Source organism: Gorilla gorilla, chromosome 13, assembly GCF_029281585.2.
Source record: "Gorilla gorilla gorilla isolate KB3781 chromosome 13, NHGRI_mGorGor1-v2.1_pri, whole genome shotgun sequence".
In the NCBI taxonomy this organism is placed as follows: Eukaryota; Metazoa; Chordata; class Mammalia; order Primates; family Hominidae; genus Gorilla; species Gorilla gorilla.
The window spans coordinates 121546705-121568717 of NC_073237.2; the positions used below are offsets into that span (position 1 = coordinate 121546705).

Below are 22013 nucleotides of genomic sequence, written 5' to 3' on the forward strand. Positions count from 1 at the left end.
GAGTCAATGGTTTTCATTATATTCACAGTGGTGGCAACCATCACCAATAATCAATTTTAGAACACTTTCATCACCCCAAAAAGAAACCATATACACATTAGCAGTCACTCCCTTCATCCCCATACCAACACCCCACAGCCCTATGTATTACCTCATAAATAATAATAATCACAACCTTGACCACAACCACTCAATCCAGTTAGTCCTTGTGGATAGACGGCTGTCTTTCCAGTCAATTTCAAAATATCAGTGTTGCCCAGCATCCTACTTCTATTAATAATCCATTCGACCTATGATACATATTTATTATTTTTATAATAATTAGCATCCAAAGTTTGCAACCTATTTGCATTAAAGAACAAATATGCCAGGAACTGATGAATGATTCTAAGTTTGGCCTGTCCTTTTTTCTTTTTTTGAGATGGAGTTTCGCTCTTGTCACCCAGGCTGCAGTGCAATGGCGTGATCTCGGCGCAGTGCAATGGCGTGATCTCGGCTCACTGCACCCTCCGCCTCCCAGGTTCAAGCGATTCTCCTGCCTCAGCCCCCCTAGCAGCTGGGATTACAGGCACACGCCACCATGCCTGGTTAATTTTTGTATTTTTAGTAGAGACAGGGTTTCACCATGTTGGCCAGGCTGGTCTCAAACTCCTGACCTCAGGTGATCCACCCACCTTAGCCTCTCAAAGTGCTGGGGTTACAGGCGTGAGCCACTGTGTCTGGCCGGTTCCCATATTTCAATGTGCAAGAATTTTCACTGACATGTAACTGGTTCTCCTAGTCCATAAGGCCTCCTAAACTTGAAGTCATCCCTGGTTATCACCCCATACACTATGTGCTAGCCTGAAAATAACAGTGGACTATAAACTGAAGAACATTGCTGTGAAACTCTGTCAATCTGAAAGACTGAGTGTCTGGAGAACACATGTAAACTACCTAGCAGCAGCCTTCAACCAGGGCCCAGGCACACTAACTAGAGTAAAATTACAGCTGCGTCCTACGACTGCCACCTCTGCTGACCCCAACTGAGGATTTAGAGAGCTATGTCTCTAAGCCAAAGCTATTGCCTCTCATCTCTAGTTTGGCAGTAGCTTACAAATCGCTATCACGCGCACACAAAAATACGAAGTCTATGCAATCTCACTATAAACGCTGCGTGACTCAATCAACTACACTCACAGCGGCCTCAAAGAGCCCTGCCTTGTCATCATGGTGAAGACACATGCTCCTCTCCTCCCAAACCCTTTACAGCTTTATCCCAAATTTAGGGTAAACTATACCCCTTTCTCCTCATTGTGCCCAAATATTTTTTCTTTCTTTTTTTGTGTTCTGTTTTCTATTTATTTATTTTTTATTATACTTAAGTTCTGGGATACATGTGCAGAACGTGCAGGTTTGTTACATAGGTATCCACATGCCATGGTGGTTTCCTGCACCCATCAACCCATCATCTACAATCGGTATTTCTCCTAATGATATCCCTCCCTTTACCCCGGACCCCCCGACAGGCCCCAGCATGTGATGTTCCCCTCCCCTCTGCCCATATGTTCTCATTGTTCAACTCCCGCTTATGAGTGAGAACATGCGGTGTTTCATTTTCTGTTCCTGTGTTAGTTTGCTGAGAATGATGGTTTCCAGCTTCATCCATGTCCCTGCAAAGGACATGAACTCATTCTTTTTTATGGCTGCATAGTATTCCATGGTGTGTATGTGCCACATTTTCTTTATCCAGTCTATCATTGATGGGCATTTGAGCTAGTTCCAAGTCTTTGCTATTGTGAATAGTGCTTCAATAAACATGCAAGTGCATGCATCTTTATAGTAGAATGATTTATAATCCTTTGGGTATATACCCAGTAATGGGATTGCTGGGCCAAATGGCATTTCTAGTTCTAGATCCTTGAGGAATCGCCACACTGTCTTCCACAACAGTTGAACTAATTTGCACTCCCACCAACAGTGTAAAAGTGTTCCTATTTCTCCAAATTGTCTCCAGCGCCTGTTGTTTCCTAACTTTTTAATGATCGCCATTCTAACTGGCGTGAGATGGTATCTCATTGCGGTTTTGATTTGCATTTCTTTAATGACCAGTGATCTTTTTCATATGTTTGGTGCCCAACTACTTTCTAATCCTCGAACACGAAGGGCTTCATAGCCATCATTCTTAGCAGACCTCTATGTCTCTTCTCTACCTTTTCCTCAAGACATTTGTTCACAGGTCCATTCTATTCTCTGTTCTGTCTCCCAGTTCCCTCTTGCCCCCACAAACACTGGGTTCTAAACTTTTAAAATTACTTGTTTAGTTGATCTTGTTATCTAAAACATACTACTTCCTTTATCTACTTTTACATACTGGTATTTATAAAACACTCTTAGCTTTAAAAATAAAGATCTCACAGCCAGGTGTGGTGGCTCACACCTGTAAAATGAGCATTTTGGGAGGCCAAGGCAGGAAGATGGCTGGAGGCCCAGAGCTCAAAACTAGCTTGGGCAACATAGCAAAACCTCATCTCAACTAGCTAGCTAAGTAACTAACTAAATAAATATCTAGCTAACATTATATTTCACACAGTCTCTATATAAAGTCTCTACTATAATACAGATCACTGGGAATGAGAAGTTAGGAATCTGGAATGACCATGATATTCACACGCTTATGATCCAGAAGGTAGTATCTGTATCCTCGGGCCAGATCAGAGTTTCTCAACCATGGCACTACTAATTATTCATTGCAGGGGGCTGCTTGCTGTCTTGTGGATGTTTAGCAAAATCTCTGACATCTACACCTACTAGATACCCATAGTAACTTCCCACCCCTCCCCTGCCCCAGCTGTGACAACCAAAAATGTCTCCAGACACTGCCAAAAATTCTTTGGGGGGCAAAATTGCCCCCAGTTGAGAACAACTGGTCTAGATCTTTCTCCTGAGTTTAATACTATTAGAACAGTGTTTAGAGCACATTTGGCAATCAACAAGTAGTTGTTATCTAAGTAACATAAGTATCCAAGAGTAATTCTGGACACCTCTATCTCAATGTCTTAGCTTGGCAGCATCTCAAACTCAATATGGCCCAAACCAAACTTCCCACATTCCTTAATCTAGTTATAGTACTAAGTAATCCTTGCCAGAAACTAAGAAATTATGCTAAACTCTCTTCATCATAACCTAGACCAAATCTGTTAACAGGTGCCACTATACCTTCTTCATTTCCTTTCCAACACAACAATCACTTATCATTGCCTTATCTCAGACTCTCATATCACCGGGCCTACTGCTTCTATGACATTTTTCCTGCATTCCAATCCATGGTCCACAATGCTGCCAGAATAAACATTTCAAAAGCCTACTGTCATTCTCCTTCTTAAAAACTCCTCAAGCGTATTCCTCCATTTATGGCAGTGTTTCCCAAACACCAAATACCATTTCCATTATTTTGTCATATTCCTACCACATACAACAGTGTATCCCTGTAATAATTTTCTTTGAATCTACTTTTATTTTTAGTTAGCTACATTTTAAACAGTATCACGAATCACAGTATGATTTTTCCCTAAAATATAAAAACATTTCAAAGTGTTCATGCACCACCTAAAAGATAACAATCTAAGTTTCACAGCCTACTCTTCTATGATTTGGCATCTTTCTTTCCAGTACCACCTCCAGCCACACCAAATCACTTCAAGTTCCCCGAACCAGCCATGTTCTTGCAAATTACATTATAATATTGCACATGGTATTTATTCTGTGTGCATGTTCTTTCCTTCTCATTTTGTCTACCTGAACTCTGCCCCTCCTAACTGCTTCTTTATGAAATCATCTCTGACTCTAAAGTTACATACTGCTTCTTCTGTTTGCCAACACCCTGGTCAGCCTCTATTACAGCCTTTGTTTACCTCCTTACCTCCCTTACTATATTGAAAGCCCCTCAAAGGCAGACACAAGTATCCGATTCTGCCCCTGGCACCCACAGGGAACAGTACTTAACACAAGGAACCATGTAAATAAGTGTTTGTTGGCTGGGCACAGTGGCTCACACCTATAATCTCAGCATTTTGGGAGGCCAAGGCAGGAGAATCACTTGAAGCATTTGGGACCAGCCTGGACAGCACAGCAAGACGCTATCCCTTTAAAAAAATTTTTTTTTGCCAGGCGCGGTGGCTAACGCCTATAATCCCTGCACTTCGGGAGGCCAAGGCAGGTGGATCACGAGGTCAGGAGATTGAGACCATCCTGGCAAACACAGTGAAACCCCATCTCTACCAAAAATACCAAAAAACTAGCCAGGCATGGTGGCATGCATCTGTAGTCCCAGCTACTTGGGAGGCTGAGGCAGGAGAATTGTTTGAACCCAGGAGGCAGAGGTTGCAGTGAGCCGAGATCGCGCCATTACACTCCAGCCTGGTGAGAGAGTGAGACTCCATCTCAAAAAAAAAAAAAAAAAATTAATCAGCTGGGCACACTATTGCACACCTGTACTCCCAGCTACTTTTGAGGCTGAGGCAGAAGGATCAATTGAGCCCAGGAGTTTGAGGTTGCAGCAAGCTACAACTGCACCACTGCACTCCACCCTGGGCAGCAGACTGAGACCCTACCTCAAAGAAAAAAAAAAAAAGAAGAAAAAGAAACAAGTATTTGTCATAAAGCAGTATACAGTTTGAGTTAATAAACCTTTACTGATTATCACATACAGGGCAGTGTTCTAAAATTGTGGAAAACACAAATAAGGAATGGCCAAACACAGTGGCTCACGTCTGTAATCCCAACACTTTGGGAGGCCGAGGTGGGTGGATCACCTGAGGCCAGAAGTTCGAGACCAGCCTGGCCAACATGGTGAAACCCCATCTCTACCAAAAAAAATATATATACAAAAATTAGCTGGGTGTGGTAGTGTGCACCTGTAATCCCAGCTGAGGCAGAACTGCTTGAACCCAGGAGGTGGAGACTGCAGTGAGCTGAGATGGTACCACTGTACTCCAGCCTGGGCAATAGAGTTAGATTCAGTCTCAAAAAAAAAAAAAAAACCTCAGGTAAACATGTCACCCTTAAGAACTGTCCAAGAGATTAGACAACCTCCAAGTTATAGAACCCCTGCTCCCCAAAAATATTAATACTTAAATATAAGTATTCAGTAAACCTGCCTTTATCATTAATTCTTCCATTTAGCCAGGTATGGAATCTGTACATTTTATTAATCTCTCTGAAATCTTTCTTGTGGATAAAATCACATGAGCTCTTTATAAGAAAGGTTACACTGTGGTCCATTTACTTTCACATATGTCATTTTTTTTTTTTTTTTGAGACAGGGTCTCGCTCTGTTGGCCAGGCTGGAGTGCAGTGGCATGATCTCGGCTCACTGCAACCTCCGTCTCCCAGGCTCAAGCAATTCTCCTGCCTCAGCCTCCCGGCCCACATATGTCATTCTTATTCCTTCAAAACTGTTATGTATGCCAGGCATGGTGGCTCACGCCTGTAATCCCAGCACTTTGGGAGGCTGAGAAGGGTGGATCACCTGAGATCAGGAGTTCGAGACCAGCCTGGCCAACATGGTGAAACCCCATCCCTACTAAAAATACAAAAATTAGCCAGGAATGGTGGTAGGTGCCTGTAATCCCAGCTACTCAGGAGGCTGAGGCAGGAGAATCGCTTGAATCCGGGAGGCGGAGGTTGCAGTGAGCTGAGAACGTGCACCTGCACTCTAGCCTGGGCAACAGAGCAAGACTCCGTCTCAAAAAAACAAACTAACAGGCCAGGCTCACACCTATAATCCCAGCACTTTGCGAGGCCGAGGTAGGTGCATCATCTGAGGTGGGGAGTTCGAGACCAGCCTGAACAACATGGAGAAACCTGGTCTCTACTAAAAATACAAAATTAACTGGGCGTGGTGGCGCATGCCTGTAATCACAGCTACTCAGGAAGGCTGAGGCAGGAGAATCACTGGAACCCGGGAGGCAGAGGTTGCAGTGAGCCAAGATCACGCCATTGCACTCCAGCCTGGGCAACAAGAGCGAACAAACAAACAAACAAAAACAGTTATGTAGATTTGATCCAGTACTAGTGATGTGACCATTTCCAACTTAGCGAAACAGGAATTGTGATTAAATCTGGAACATCGTATGCATTTAGTATTTTATCTTCTAATCAATTTAAAACACAAGTAAATTTCTGTCTTCTTTCCTACAGAACAAATCTTTTCCATCATGCTCATTAAGTGGCCTCAATGATTACTTTTCTTAATAGAATGTTTTATTTTGCCTTTACAGCCTCAGAAAAAGTACTTCTGGCATACTTTCTTGGTCTAATTTTAGGTTGCACTTCATGCCAAGAAACAGAAAAAAATTAAATTTCTTTAAATACACCAGAGATGAGCAACACAACAAATTAATCTGATAAAAGCATTTCCAAGACAGAAAAAAAGTCTCTACCTATAAAGAAAAATTCAGAATACTTTTGTCTTGGTTGCCCAAAACATATATTTTTAAGTTTATTAAGAAATGGATACAGGCCAAGTATAGTGGCTCATGCCTGTTATCCCAGCATTTTGGGAAGCCAAGGTGGGAGGATCGCTTGAGCCCAGGAGTTTAAGACTGGCCTGGTAACATAGCAAGACCCTGTCTCTACCAAAAAAATAAATAAAAATTAGCTGGTCATGGGGGCATGTGCCTGTGGTCCCAGCTACTCAGGAGGCTAAGGTGGGAGGACTGCCTGAGCCCAGGAGGTCGAGGCTGCAATGAGCCATGATTGTACCACCACACTACAGCATGGGTGAGAGTGAGACCATGTCCCCGCTCCCCCACCAAAAAAAAGATTAAAAAAAATTTTAAGAAAAAAAAAGAAACAAATACAAGTCAAGTACAATGCAGCTGTGTTTCAACAAGAAATAAAATGGTCTAAAAATTGTACTTCCTTAAGGTAAGAAGGAAATCTAATGTTTATCAAACTAAGAGGTACAAAGAATTCCAACAGATTTTTCTTTTTTTTTTTTTTTTTTTTTTTTTTTTTTTGGTGAGACGGAGTCTCCCTCTGTCACCCAGGCTGGACTGCAGTGGCGCAATCTTGGCTCACTGCAACCTCCGCCTCCCTGGTTCAAGCGATTCTCCTGCCTCAGCCTCCCAAGTAGCTGGGATTCCAGGCACCTGCCACCACCTCCAGTTTATTTTTGTATTTTTAGTACAGACGGGGTTTCACCATGTTGGCCAGGCTGGTCTCGAGCTCCTGACCTCAAGTGATCCACCTGCCTCAGCCACCCAAAGTGCTGGGATTACAGGCATGAGCCACTGCACCTGGCCAGATTATCTTTCAAATCATTTCAGTGCCCAATTTCTTTTTTTTTTTTTTTTTTTGAGACAGAGTCTCGCTCTGTCTCCCAGGCTGGAGTGCAGTGGTGTGATCTCGGCTCACTGCAAGCAATTCTCCCGGGTTCAAGCCATTCTCCCTGCCTCAGCCTCCCAAGTAAGTAAACTGGGATTACAGGCACCCACCACCATGCTCGGCTAATTTCTGTATTTTTAGTAGAGAGGGTTTCACCAAGTTGGTCAGTCTGGTCTCAAACTCCTGATCTCAAATGATCTACCCACCTCAGCCTCCCCAAGTACTGAGATTACGCCACTGCGCCCTAGACACATTTTCATAAAAAGCAACATTTTATTAATCATAAACACAAAGTTCAAAAAAGCTTTATGCATGATAAATAAAAAGAAAAAATTCCACGTCAATTCACTGACATGCAATAGTCAACCTCACCTATGGGATTAATAATGCTACTAAGAGGTCTGGTTAGTTTTCCATGAATTGGGTCCCAATGCTAGTTGTATTCTTATTCCCTTAAAAAAACCACATAGCAGAAAGAAGCCACAAAAGGAATGTCTGAAGGACTCAGATGAGCACAAATGCTACATTACTACTAATGAAGGCTGTCCTTATTTGAAATTATTCTATTAAAAATGGGAGAATGCACAAGAATGACTCCCCTATCATATGCCACATAAAATTAACAGGTAAGTACAATTCAGTCACATTCACAACAGCACGTGTGGCCTCAAATATTATGCATACTTGTTGACTGATGTTAAGTATCAACTTACTGTACAAAGAAGAAATAAAACAAAACCCACAGTAATATATTTCCTTAAGAATACACTGAGTCGGGGCTGGGCGCGGTGGCTTACGCCTGTAATCCCAGCACTTTGGGAGGCTGAGGCGGGCGGATCACGAGGTCAGGAGATCGAGACCATCCTGGCTAATACGGTGAAACCCCGTCTCTACTAAAAATACAAAAAATTAGCCAGGCGTGGTGGCGGGCACCTGTAGTCCCAGCTACTCGGGAGACTGAGGCAGGAGAATGGCGTGAACCCGGGAGGCGGAGGTTGCAGTGAGCCGAGATGGTGCCACCGCACTCCAGCCTGGGCGACAGAGCGAGACTCCGTCTCAAAAAAAAAGAATACACTGAGTCGGATAAATACTAGCACGAGCTGATAAGCACTGCTAGAAACCTAAGCTCTGATTTCAGCAAATGCATAGAAACACTTTTCAAAGAAGCAGTATACCTAGGCCGGCGCGGTGGCTCATGCCTGTAATACCAGCACTTTGGTAGGCCGAAGCGGGCGGATCACTTGAGGTCAGGAGTTCAAGACCAGCCTGACCAACATGGCGAAACCCCGTCTCTACTAAAAATACAAAACAGCCGGGCGTCGTGACGGGCGCCTGTAATCCCACCTAGTCGGGAGGCTGAGGCAGGAGAATCGCTTGAACCCGGGAAGTGGAGGTTGCAGTGAGCCAAGATCGCACCGCTGCACTCCAGCCTGGGTGACAGAGTGAGACTCTATCTCAGTTAAAAACAATAATAATAATAATTAAAAAGTTTTAAAAAAGAAAAGCAGTATACCAAAGTCATTCCTTTACCCATACATACATTTACTCTTACTTGGACTCAGGAGTAACAAGGAACTCACCTCCTTTAGAAAACCAAGAAAATGAAATACTGAGTTAAGAAGGGGTTAAGGAGAAAGTATTTGTATTTATTGAGAACCAACTACTTTATCCACTTCAGTAAGCTCAACAACATACTCAGAAACGAGATTCACCTCTGAATTAGCAAAAGAAAACCGGCGATCCTAAAAAGCAATTTGGAGGAGTGGCAATGAAGAGGGACGACCTGACGTTCGCTCCCGCCAGTACCAAACCACTCGGGCCCACCGCCTTCCCCTTCCTCAGAGACCTAAACACACTGGGGCCGCGTTCCGGTAGCCGGTGGCATCTCCTGTCAGACGCCGGCCACTCCGCGCTCCTGTCACCTCCGGTGGAGTTGACCCCATCCCGAGGGCACTGCCGCGGGGGCTCGGCTCCGACTGCGGGAGACCCAGGGATGGGGTGGGGGGCCGAGCCTTCTAAATAAAGCTGTTACAGCTGCGGGTCCTGGGGCAGCCCGAAGGCCAGAAGGGGCGACCCTGGGCCAGAGGCCGCGACATCCCTCGGGATCCCCACTGAGGCAACTGGGACAGCATTCGAGGGACTCGGCTCGCGCGACCCTCGGCGTGACGCCGGGTAGGACCGGGTCGACTGGCAATGGGGGAGGCCCTCCACCGCGACTGGACTGGATACCCGGCGGGGTCCCGGAGAAAAGAAGGGCGGGCCGGCGGGCGCCCCACAGCCGGAAGGGGCGAGCCCGCAAACAGGGCTCACCTTCAGGTCGTTCTCTGGCAGGTACTTGCACAGCCGCGCTATTTCCACATACTTGTCCAGGTCTAGCGGCGCCATTTTAAGAATAACAAGCCGCGGCAACAGCAGCGGCGGCGGCTGTAGCAGCGGCGGCGGCAGCGGCGGCGGCAGCAGCGGAGGCCGAAGCCGGAACTTTCCCTGCGTCACGTCCGGCCCGTGAGTGGCGCCTGCGCAGCGCCGTTAAAGCTCGACCCGCTTCTCCCCGCTACGTCGGTACGCCCGGCGCCCCCTCTGGCTGAACCCCGACTGCAGGCCCCAAGAGACCCCGCTTCGGTCCATCCCGCGAAACCTGCTGGGACCCGTAGTCGTCTGCCGCGGGGGTGCTGGGATGTGTAGTTTTCTGTTGTGGACAGCCACCCCTCTCTTTTCCTGCCGTTCCTCCAGACTTTCACCTCACGGCAGCCGGCGAGGCTTTTCCGAGGCAAAACAGCGGAGTAGGTGGTCCTAGCCACTCACTGGTTTCTTTTTCCAACCCTTTTAAGCACTCTCTCTCCAGAATATCTTCACTTAACAATTGGGTAAGCCTGGCCGTAGTAACCGTTTGCACCTTTCCAAGTCCCTGTGAAAACCTCGCCTAAGCCTGTGGCAGAGATGTCAGGCCCCAGTCTTCCAGCCTGAAAGGAAGGGAAACGAATATTATTAAAGCATTTCTGATGCTAAATGCGATACAAATGATATTTTTCCTTTTAATCTTCGTAACGATTGATAGGAAAGTGAGGCTTGGAAACTGTAGTTCACCCCAAATCTCACAGGGAACAAAATGGTGGAGTCAAGATTGAAAAATGGCTTAAGCTTAAGCATGCTTCCAGTGAGAATCCCACGAGGGCAGGGAGTTTTTTGCTGTAACTCCAGCACCGAGAACAGTACCTGGTACTAGCATACCTTCAGCGTTCGTTTATCCAACCACTCTTTGTTGAGCAACAAAGATGTGCCAGGTACAGCTCAAGGCGCTTGCAGTACTTCGTGAACAAAATAGACAAAGATTTCTATTCTATCTGTAGCTACTAAAAATACCAAAATTAGCCTGGCGCGGTAGTGCGTGCTTGTGGTCCCAGCTACTCTGGAGGCTGAGGCAGGAGAACCGCTTGAGTTGGGAGGCGGAGGTTGCAGTGAGCTGAGATCGCGGCACTGCACTCCAGCTTGGGCGACAGAGCGAGATCCTCCTCAAAAATAAATTAGTAAAAGGAGCTGCTGTATGGGACTAGGGGTGGGGGTGCAATGCCTATAGCTAAGAGACCAGTTAAGAGACTGTTATGTAATCCAATAGTAGCAGGCGCTCAATAAATATTTGTTGCTCAAGAGACCCTGGAATTAATCCTCTTGCTCTCTAAAGTATATTTTGTGGACAATTGGCTAACCCTGAATGAGATATCTGGGTGAACTTCTTTGTATTATTCTTGTAACTCCTCTGAAAGTATGAAATTGTTTCAAAGTAAAATTAATTTTTAGAAGTTTGTTGCAGAATGAATGATGCCCACAAGCATTCATTTCTTCATTCATTAAACTAATAGTTACATACTGCCTATTGGCCAGGCCGCGGTGGCTAATGCCTGTAATCTCAGCACTTTGGGAGGCCAAGGCAGGCAGATCACCTGACGTCAGGAGTTCAAGACCAGCCTGGCCAACATGCCGAAACCCCATCTCTACTAAAAATACAAAATACTGGGGAGGCTGAGGCAGGAGGATCACTTGAATTGCTTGAGGCAGAGGTTGCAGTGAGCTGAGATGGCGCCACTGTACTCCAGCGTGGGCCACAGAGTGAAACTCCATCTCGAAGAGAAAAGAAACCAGAGGTTACACAGTGCTTATGATGTGAATAAAACAGATATGATCCCTGCCCTAATCAGGCTTACAATGTGCTGGGAAGAGACAAACAGTATTTATTTATTTACATTTACTGGTTTATTATTAATATAAAGTATATTACAAAGGATACAAATGAAGAGATGCATAGGGTGAGGTAATTAAAATTTTTGTTGTTGTTGAGGCCGGGTGCAGTGGCTCAAACTTGTAATCCCAGTAGTGAAGCCAAGGTGAGCAGATAACTTGAGGCTAGGAATTCAAGACCATCCTGGCCAACATGGTGAAACCTGATCTCTACTAAAAATACAAAAATTCGCTGGGCATTGTAGCACATGCCTGTAATCCCAGCTACTCCGGAGTCTGAGGCATGAAAATCGCTTTGAGGTGGGGGTTACAGTGAGCTGAGGTCATGCCACTGCACTCCAGCCTGGCCAACAGAAAAAAAAAAAATTGTTGAGGTGAGGTCTTGCTGAGGCTGGTTTTAAACTCCTGGCCTCAAGCTATTCTGCTGCTTTGGCCTCCCAAAGTGCTGGGATTATACGTGTGAGCCACCATACCTGGCAGTGAGCAAATATTTAATTGCAAATTGTGATTAGTACTCAAAAGGGAAAATAGGAGGTACTATAAGCAAGAAAAATGGAGTAGACGAGGTCTACCTTTGGCTGGCCACAGTGGCTCACGCCTGTAATCCCAGCATTTTGGGAGACCGAGGCGGGCAGATCTTTTTGAGGTCAGGAGTTCCTGACCAGCTGAGATCCCACCACTGCACTCTAGCCTGGGAGAGAAAGTGAGACCCTGTCTAAAAAAAAAACAAAACACTACATTTTCTCACCTGTACTTGTGTCCTTTGGGGGAAAAAAAAGGGCCCAGCATGGTGGCGCACGCCTGTAATCTCAGCACTTTGGGAGGCCGAGGTGGGCGGATCATGAGGTCAGGAGTTTGAGACCAGCCTGGTCAATATAGTGAAACCCTGTCTCTACTAAAAATACAAAAAATTAGCCGGGTATGGTGGTGTGTGCCTGTAATCCCAGCTACTTGGGAGGCTGAGGCAGGAGAATTGCGTGAACCTGGGAGATGGAGGTTGCGGTTGCAGTGAGCTGAGATCGCGTCATTGCACTCCAGCCCGGGTGACAATGCAAGGCTCCGTCTTAAAAAAAGAAAAAAAGAAAGAAAGAAAAAGAAAAACTTAGCCTGGTGTGGTGGCACGCGCCTGTGATCCCAGCTACTCAGGAGACTGAGGCAGGAGAATCACTTGAACCTGGGAGGCAGAGGTTGCAGTGAGCCGAGATCGCACCACTGCACTCCAGCCTGGACAACAGAGCGAGACTCCGTCTCAAAAAAAAGAGGCCTACTTTAGGTTGATAACACAGTGGAGGTAAAGTACAGGATGTAGCTTCTAGCACCACGTGGGCAGAGTTCAAATACAGGCTCTACCACTTATTGTGTGATTTTGGTTTGGGGAAGTTATTTATCCTTTCTGTACTCCAGTTTTCTCAGCTCCAATATGGAGATAATAATAATGCTTACCTCCTCTGGAGACTGTAAGAATACTACTTACCTCATAGGCTTGTACAATGGTTTAACAGAGTTGGTATATGAAAATGGCTTAAAACAATGTCTAGGCCAGGCACAGTGGCTCACACTTGTGATTCCAACACTTTGAGAGGCCAAGGCAGCAGGATCACTTGAGCCAAGGAGTTCAAGACCAGACTGGGCAACATAGTGAGACCTCATCTCTACCAAAAAAAAAAAAAATTAAAATTAGCCAGGTTTGCTGCTGGCACATACCTGTAGACCCAGCTACTCTAAAGACTGATATGGGAGGATCACTTGAGCCCAGGAGGCCAAGGCTGCAGTGAGCTGTGATTGTGTCACTGTACTACATCAGGATGACAGTGAGACTCTGTCTCAAAACAAAAAACAAAGACAAAAAAACATTGTCTGGCACAGAGTGAGTGCAATATGAGTGTTAACTCTGAGTATTAAGTGGGCAGGAAAGGCATTTGTGAAGGTGTAACATGTAAGACTTCAGAAAAAAAAATGTAGGAGGCTGGGCATGGTGGCTCACGCCTGTAATCGCAGCACTTTGGGAGGCCCAGGTGGGCAGATCACTTGAGGTCAGGAGTTCAAGACCAGCCTGGTCAACATGGTGAAACCCCGTCTCTACTAAAAATACAGAAATTAGCCAGGCATGCTGGTGCATGCCTGTAATCCCACCTACTGGGAAGGCTGAGGCAGGAGAATCGCTTGAACCCGGGAGGCAGAGGTTGCATTGAGCCGACATTGCGCCACTGCACTCCAGACTGGGTGACAAAGCGAGACTCCATCAAAAAGAAAGAAAGAGAGAAAGAGAGAAAGAGAGAGAGGGAGGGGAGGGGAGGAAAAAAAGGCAGGACAGGTGCGATGACTCATGCCTGTAATCCCAGCACTTTGGGAGGCTGAGGTGGGCAGATTGCTTGGGCCCAGGAGTTCGAGACCAGCCTGGGAAACATGGCAAAACCCCATCTCTACAAAAAATATAAAAATTAGCCGGGCGTGCTGTCATGTGCCTGTAGTCCCAGCTACTCGAGAGGCTGAGGCGGGAGGATTGCTTGAGCCCCGGAGGCGGAGGTTGCAGTGAGCCAAAGTTGTGCCACTGCACTCCAGCCTAGGCAACAGAGTGAGACCCTGTCTCAAAAGAAAAAAAAAAGGAAAAAAAGGTAAAGGGATAATCTGCTCAGAATTTCTTGGAGAAAAAAAATTCAAATGGAAGAAGATGCTGTTCTTGTTTAGATATTGTTCTTTTTTTTTTTTTTTTTTTTTTTTTTTAGAAACTGATGTTTATGGCCAGGCACGGTGGCCATAAACACACACACCTGTAATCCCAACACTTTGGGAGGCCAAGGCGGGCGGATGACGAGGTCAGGAGATCGAGACCAACCTGGCCAACGTGACGAAACACCGTCTAGACTAAAAATACAAAAATTAGCATGCCTGCAATCCCAGCTACTCAGGAGACTGAGGCAAGAGAATTGCTTGAAACGGGGAGTCAGAGGTTTCAGTGAGCCGAGATCGCGCCACTGCACTCCAGCCTGGCGAAAGAGCGAGACTCTGTCTCAAACAAAAAAAAAAGAAACTGATGCTTATTTTCCATCAACCTTATTTCCATGTTGCTTAAGAGTCCCTGCAAGAACAATTTAAGACCGTTCAGTGGTCTGAACAGTGGGAGGTGCAGACCAGTCTTCCGTGGCAGGCTGAGTGCTCCCGTCTTCAGTAGGGAACTGCTGAATAGGCACAGAGGATACCTGCACCCTTCAGACCAGTCTGCAACCTCAGGCTGAGTAACGGTGAACTCAGGAGCTGGAGCAGTCCATTCACCCTGAAATTCCTCCTTTGTCACAGCCTTTTCAGCAGCAGCTTGCTCTTCTTTTTCAATCTCTTCAGGATCTCTGTAGAAGTAGAGATTAGGCAGGCCAGGCGCGGTATCTCACGCCTGTAATCCCAGCACTTTGGGAGGCCAAGGCGGGCGGATCACGAGGTCAGGAGATTGAGACCACCCTGGCTAACATGGTGAAACCCCGTCTCTACTAAAAATACAAAAAAATTAGCCGGGCGTGGTGGCAAGCGCCTGTAGTCCCAGCTACCTGGGAGGCTGAGGCAGGAGAATGGCGTGGACCCAGGAGGCAGAGGTTGCAGTGAGCCGAGATTGCACCACTGCACTCCAGCCTGGGTGACAGAGCGAGACTACGTCTCAAAAAAAAAAAAAAAAAAAAAGAAGTAGAGATCAGGCATGACCTCCCACAGGTGTTCACAGGAAATGGTGCCACGTATGTGCAGAACTTCCCGAGCCAGCATCCACCACATCAAACCCACTGAGTGAGCTCCCTTGTTGTTGCATGGGATGGCAATGTCCACATACTGCAGAGGAGAATCTGTGTTACACAGAGCAATGGTAGGTAGGTTAACATAAGATGCCTCTGTTTGAGGCTGGTGGTCAGCCCTGGGGTCAGTAACCACAAAAAGCTGTGGCTCCCGGAAGGAGCCTGGATCTGGCTAGTGAAGGTTCCAGGAGTGAAGTGGCCAGCAACTGGAGTGGCTCTGGTGGCAGCAGCAAACTTCAGCACAACCCTCTGGCCAATATTCCTAGGGGATATAACACTGGCATCAGCAGGGTTTTCAATGGCAACAATGGCATGAGCTGCCAGCAGAAGCTTCTCCCAGGTCCTCTTCAGATTTGTGATGTAGATGCCATCACTTTTCCTTTTATAGATGTACTGTTCCATCTAGAAGTCAAGATTGGTGCCACTAAGTGGGTTCCTACTGCAAGGAACTTAAGGACATCCTCCTCCTTCATTTGCAGGACAGCAAGGGCTCTGGACGTTGTGAAAGTTTCCCTTTAAGTTATGATGGGAATCCATAACAACCCCATATGGACCCCTCTGTGGGTAGCATAGAAAACTGGCTGTTTTTCTTTCTTTCTTTTTTTTTTTTTTTTTTGAGACAGGCTGTCGCCTTTTTTTTTTTTTCTGTCGCCTAGGCTGGAGTGCAGTGGCACAATCTCGGCTCACTGCAACCTCTGCCTCCTAGGCTCAAGCAGTCCTCCCACCTCAGCCTTCCAAGTAGCTGGGATTACAGGCGTGCATCTCCACACCTGGGTAATTTTTATATTTTTAGTAGAGACGGGGTTTCACCATGTTGGTCAGGCTGCTCTCGAACTCCTGACCTCAGCTGATTGGCCCACCTCGGCCTCCCAAAGTGTTGGGATTACAGGCGTGAGCCACTGCGCCCAGCCACAATTCACTCTTAATCTCTGAACCTTAGTAATTGGGAATAAATCCTATTCAAGATACCTTCTCAGAAGTGGGAAGGAAGACAAATAGGGAGATGGATGTGAATGTTCTTCATAAACTGTAAAGTGCTTAAAAGGAAGGTCTCACCGGCATTCATTACTTCCCTTGCTGATGCATCAGTAAAGAGGTCAGTGGTGTGCTGTTCCAGTGAAAATAGGTGGCAGTCCTCACATGACCACACTATCTGACAGGAGGAAGCTCCCTCCTGCAGACCCACCTCATTGAGTGAACATCATTCTTCACATCCACAGCAGAGAGAAAAGAAGAAAGCGTGCGTCAGAGTGTTGGGCCAGCTTTTAGGAGAGGTGTTAGACACTTCCAGTGGTTTGGTATGGAGATGGGGTAACAGAGCTTGATGACTGGAATGCATTCTTAGTCTTCCTTGCAAGAAATAAGAGATCTGGGTTCCTGGTTCTTCCATTTTATGTGGGGTAGTTATTTTAACTTCTCTGGGCCTTGATTTTCATTTTTAAAAATACATCTCATGCCAGGCACAGTGGCTCACACCTGTAATCCCAGCACTTTTGGAGGCAGAGGCGGGTGAATCATTTGAGGTCAGGAATTCAAGACCAACCTGGCCAACATGGTGAAACCCTGTCTCTACGAAAAATACAAAAATTAGCCAGGCATGGTGGTGCGCACCTGTAGTCCCAGGTACTCAGGAGGCTGAGGCAGGAGAATTGCTTGAACCTGGGAGGCGGAGGTTGCAGTGACCTGAGATCATGACACTGCACTCCAGGCTGGGCGACAGAACAAGACTCCATCTCAAAATAAGTAAATAAATAAAAATAGAAATAGAAAATACATCTCAGGCAGCCCGGCGCAGTGGCTCACGCCTGTAATCCCCGAACTTTGGGAGACAGAGGTGGGTGGATCACGAGGTCAGGAGTTCAAGACCAGCCTGGCCAAGATGGTGAAACCCCGTCTCTACTAAAAATGCAAAAAAAAAAAATTAGCTGGGTGTGGTGGCGGGTACCTGTAATCCCAGCTACTTGGGAGGATGATGCAGAGAATTGCTTGAACCCGGGAGGCGGATCTTTTGCAGTGAGCCGAGATCATGCCACTGCACTCCCCCAGCCTGGGCGACAGAGCAAGACTGTCTCAAAAAAAAAAAAAAAAGAAAATAGATCTCAGGCATTCCACATTCTCAAATGTGATTTCTAGTCTAAAAGCATAGGTTCAGCAGGCACGGTGGCTCATGCCTGTAATCCCAGCACTTTGGGTGGCCAAGGCAGGCGGATCATCTGAGGCTAGGAGTTCAAGACCAGCCTGGCCAACATGGTGAAATGCCGTCTCTACTAAAAGTACAAAAATTAACCATATGTGGTGGCCACGCCTATAATCCCAGCTACTTGGGAGGCTGAGGCAGGACAATTGCTTGAACCCAGGAGGCGGAGGTTGCAGTGAACTGAGGGCGCCACTGCATTCCATCCTGGGTGACAAATCGAGACTCCGTCTGTAAATAAATAAATAAATAAATAGGTCCCGCAGTGAAAACTGGTTGCTATTTTGCCCACAAACCTCTTCCAATTTTTCTTGTTGATGTGCCACTCCAGCATGGCACCTTGAAACAGAGCTAGCCAGAAAACACCGGGGACATCAGAGCATTCTGCAGCTGTGAGCAGAAATGTACGTGGAGATGCACATGGACATATGGCAGAGCTAACCTGGACTTGGTTTTCTTTCCTGAAGGAGAGCAGAATGACTGAATATCCCTAAACTTCTCTTTGGCAGACAGTCAATGGGGATTTTTCCACTAAAGTGGGAACTCACAAAGACTCCATATGTTTGAAAGAGCCGCAGACCTTGAATTCCATTTTGTCAATACATTTTGGTTATGGTTTCAAGTAGCTAAAATATTCCTTTCACCAACTTGGCCTTTCACCTGTATTAGCACATCCTCTGAACAGTTCTGTCTGCACAGTAGGTAATACTATCATCATTCTATAGATGAGGAACTAGGGTTCAGAGTGGGTAACTTGCCAAATGTCAGTTAGATGGTTAGTGCTGGACCCTGGATTTTTTTTTTTTTTTTTTTTTTTTGACAGAGTCTTGCTCTGTTGCCCAGGCTGGAGTGCAGTGGCACGATCTCGGCTCACTGCAACCTCCACCTCCTGGGTTCAAGTGATTCTTCTGCCTCAGCCTCCTGAGTAGCTGGGATTACAGGCAAACGCCCGGCTGATTTTTTTTTTTTAGACAGAGTCTCGCTCTGTTGCCCAGGCTGGAGTGCGGTGGCATGATCTTGGCTCACCACAACCTCTGCCTCCCGATTCAAGCGATTCTCCTGCCTCAGCCTCCCGAGTAGCTGGGACTATAGGTGCGCATCACCGTGCCTGGCTAATTTTTGTATTTTTAGTAGAGATGGGGTTTCACTATGTTGGCCAGGCTGGTCTTGAACTCCTGACCTCGTGATCTGCCCTCCTTGGCCTCCCATAGTGCTGGGATTACAGGCATGAGCCACCACACCCAGCCTGGAGCTTGGATTTTAACCCAAGTATGTTTGATCTCTTCCCACTAAGCTACCATAGCTCTATACTCCAGGAGCTCCTGTTTCTAACCTGAGCTGTTTTCTCTATTTCCTAGGACACAGCGACAGTTTCAGAGACTGGAGTTCTTTGAAACAGACATAAGAGAGCAAGCCACCTCTCTATTTTCAGGAAAGACACAGAGAACCTATGGTTATGAACTAAAACAAAGATAATGTAGATTCTGAATATGTCTAGAGACATTGTTCATTTATAGTCAGGAATAGCTTTACCCTTGACAGAGAACTCTGTGCCAGCTGCTGGGTGCTGAGCACTTTTATTTACATTATGTCATGTATTCCCCACCACAACTACGACATACATCTCTTTTTTTTTTTTTTTTTTTTTTTTTTTTTTTCTTGAGACGGAGTCTGGCTCTGTCACCCAGGCTGGAGTGCAGTGGCACTATCTCGGCTCACTGCAACCTCTGCCTCCCAGATTCAAGCAATTTTCCTGCCTCAGCCTCCTGAGTAGCAGGGATTACAGGCGCCCACCACCACGCCTAGCTAATTTTTGTATTTTTAGTAGAGACGGGCGGTGGGGGGGGTTTCACCATGTAGGCCAGGCTGGTCTCGAACTCCTGACCTCGTGATCCGCCCGCCTCGGCCTCCTAAAGTGCTGGACTTATAGGCGTGAGCCACCGCGCCCAGCCTATGATAGAAATCTTATTAGCTCCATGGTTACAAACAGACAACCCTGAAGCCTGGAGGAAAGTAACTTCAGAACAGATACTCTCCTGGCTGAACTTTTTATTTATTGCACTCTTGGCAGTCGTCCCTAGTTGTCTTTTTCTTTGATCTCTCTCTAGTTAAGACTTGCTCCTGGAGGCAAAGGGTGGTGGTGTCTGGCTCAGCATAGCACCTGCCATAATTACAAATGGCAATTATGGAATGAATCAGCTGTTTAAAGCACCAAATCTTGAGCTGGCCCGAAGACTGCGCAGGAGGATTACATGCTCAACTCTCCCCTTTAGAAACTGTTAACAATCGTTGTAACTGGAAATGTAACTGTTATACCCTCCCCCCCTTTTATTTATTTATTTTTTTGAGAGGGAGTTTTTGCGCTGTTGCCCAAACTGGAGTGTGGTGGCGCCCGGCCCTGTTAGCCCCTTATAGAGTAGATCAGCTGCCGCAGGCATCTGGGTTCCCCAAACGGACGCCCGAACCCGGCATTGCGCAAATCGTTTCCAAGTAGCCCCGGCTTATTTATCCCGTCCGGGAGGGAGGGACCCAGGGAAGGCCCACCCCACTTGGTTCCCGAGAAATGCACAGCCTGGCGTCCACTCCCGGTCTGGGTGACCCCTCCACCGCCAACCCAGGAAGGCAGCGCCGGGCCCTCTGGGCGGAGTAGGGAAGAGGGAGCGGTTGGCCCGGACGCTCTTCCGGGTCCTGGGAGGAGGGCCCGGACCTAAGCCCCGCCCCTCCGGGGTGGAGTCACGGCTCGCGACTGGCCTAAGTCGCCGCAGGTAATGCGGTCCGGGGCTGGAGGGTAGGGGCGAGGGTCCCCGGATACCGGGTCTATCACAGTCTTGGGCAGGGGGTCTGAATCTTTTAGGCGAGTGGGCCCAAGCCGGGTGCAAAGAACGGGGAAGGGCCTTCCCTGGCTCCGTCCCGGCCACTTTGACCGAATCAGCCTGTTCTTTCCCGACCCGGTCTCCTATCCCCTAGAACTGCCACGTGGGGATGAGATTTGCTGGGCTGGTAGCGGCGGCTGCTGCGGGAGGTCCCGCCCACGTGAAGCCAGCCTAACTGAGCTCTGGACTTTGGGGTCAGCTGTCAGTGGCCTAGGCCGCAGGTGAGATTTATCCATTCATCTCTCAATCTATTTTCTTTCTTCATTCACTAGCCACTCCACCACTTCTACTCTATGCCAGGTCCATTGGTAGGTTCTCGGAATGGATCTGACAGGCCCAGCCCTCTAGGAACTTAGTCTAGTGGAATTTAATCTAGAATCTAGTCTAGAAGCCTTAAATAGATAAACATTCCAAATGATTCGTGCAATGGTGGTGGCTAATACCTTCAGAGCCCAGTGGGTGGAAGAAGGAAGTAACTTGGAAGTGGGTGGAAGAGAAAAGGGCAAATCGGAAGGTTTCACCAGGGAAGGGACTTTTGAACTGGGCTTTGAAGGTTAACTAGGAGTTTGCAAATTTCCCAGAAGGGAAGCGACATTCCAAATAGGGGAAGCAGAACAGGCTACAAAATTATGAAAAGGCCTGCCATATTACAAGAACAGCAAAAAAAACCAATAATGCAAGAGATTGTGGAGGTGAGTTCATGGGAAAAAAGCTCAACAGCAGAAGGCCTTACTTTCTATGCTATGTTGAGGCCAAGATTTATCCCAGAGCTCAGTATTTCTCAGCTTCTTTAAATATTTTGTCCTTTGAGCGGAGAGCAGTGGCTCACACCTGTAATCCCAGCTTTTTAGGAGGCTGAGGTGGAAGAATTACCTGAGGCTAGGAGTTCGAGACCAGCCTGGACAACAAAGCGAAACCTCCACTTCTATTTTTTTTTCTTTTTTTTGAGATGGAGTCTTGCTCTGTCGCCAGGCTGGAGTGCAAGTGGCGCAATTTTGGCTCACTGCAACCTCCGCCTCTTGGGTTCAAGCAATTCTCACGCCTCAGCCCCCTGAGTAGCTGGGACTACAGGCGTGCGCCACAACGCCCAGCTAATTTTTTTTGTATTTTTAGTAAAGACGGGGTTTCACCATGTTGGCCAGGATGGTATCGATCTCCTGACCTCATGATCCGCCCGCCTCAGCCTCCCAAAGTGCTGGGATTACAGGCGTGAGCCACTGCTCCCAGCCCCGTTTCTATTTTTAATTAAAAAATAAATAAATGGCCGGGCTCAGTGGCTCACGCCTGTAATCCCAGCACTTTGGGAGGCCGAGGCGAGCCAAGTTCAAGACCAGCCTGGCGAACATAGTGAAACCCCATCCGTACGAAAAATACAAAAAAAGTTAGCCAGGTGTGGTGGCACTTGCCTGTAGTCCCAGCTAACTCTGGAGGCTGAGGCAGGAGAATAGCTTGAACCCGGGAGGCGGAGGTTGCAGTGAGCTGAGATCCTGCCACTGCACTCCAGCCTGGGTGACAGAGTGAGACTCCATCTCAGAAAAAATAAAAATAAAATATAAAGCCAGGCACGGT

At 47.0% G+C, this 22013-nt stretch overlaps 2 protein-coding genes and 1 pseudogene across 5 annotated transcripts in view; 1 reads left to right on the forward strand and 2 right to left on the reverse strand.

The window, feature by feature from the left end:
* Positions 1–10139, reverse strand: part of PPP6C (protein phosphatase 6 catalytic subunit) — a 43744-nt gene extending 33605 nt beyond the window's left edge. The window contains exon 1 of the mRNA XM_031014488.3: positions 9679–10139. Within this exon, the coding sequence (XP_030870348.1) occupies positions 9679–9753 (75 nt within the window). The 5' untranslated portion in view covers positions 9754–10139. The remainder of the gene's footprint in view (positions 1–9678) is intronic.
* Positions 10140–14693: 4554 nt separating this feature from the next.
* On the reverse strand, positions 14694–20680 carry LOC101148477 (small ribosomal subunit protein uS2-like; annotated as a pseudogene).
* Positions 20175–22013, forward strand: part of RABEPK (Rab9 effector protein with kelch motifs) — a 33631-nt gene continuing 31792 nt past the window's right edge. The window contains exons 1-2 of one of the 4 annotated variants that reach the window (XM_063697024.1): positions 20175–20336; positions 20539–20665. Coding sequence is in view for 3 of the 4 variants with exons in the window: in XM_019033395.3 (XP_018888940.2) it covers positions 21074–21136 (63 nt within the window). In the remaining variant the exon portion in view is untranslated. Of the gene's footprint in view, positions 20337–20538; positions 20666–20870; positions 21137–22013 lie in introns of those variants that run through there. The other 3 variants (XM_019033395.3, XM_055351900.2, XM_019033397.3) reach the window with 3 other exon arrangements.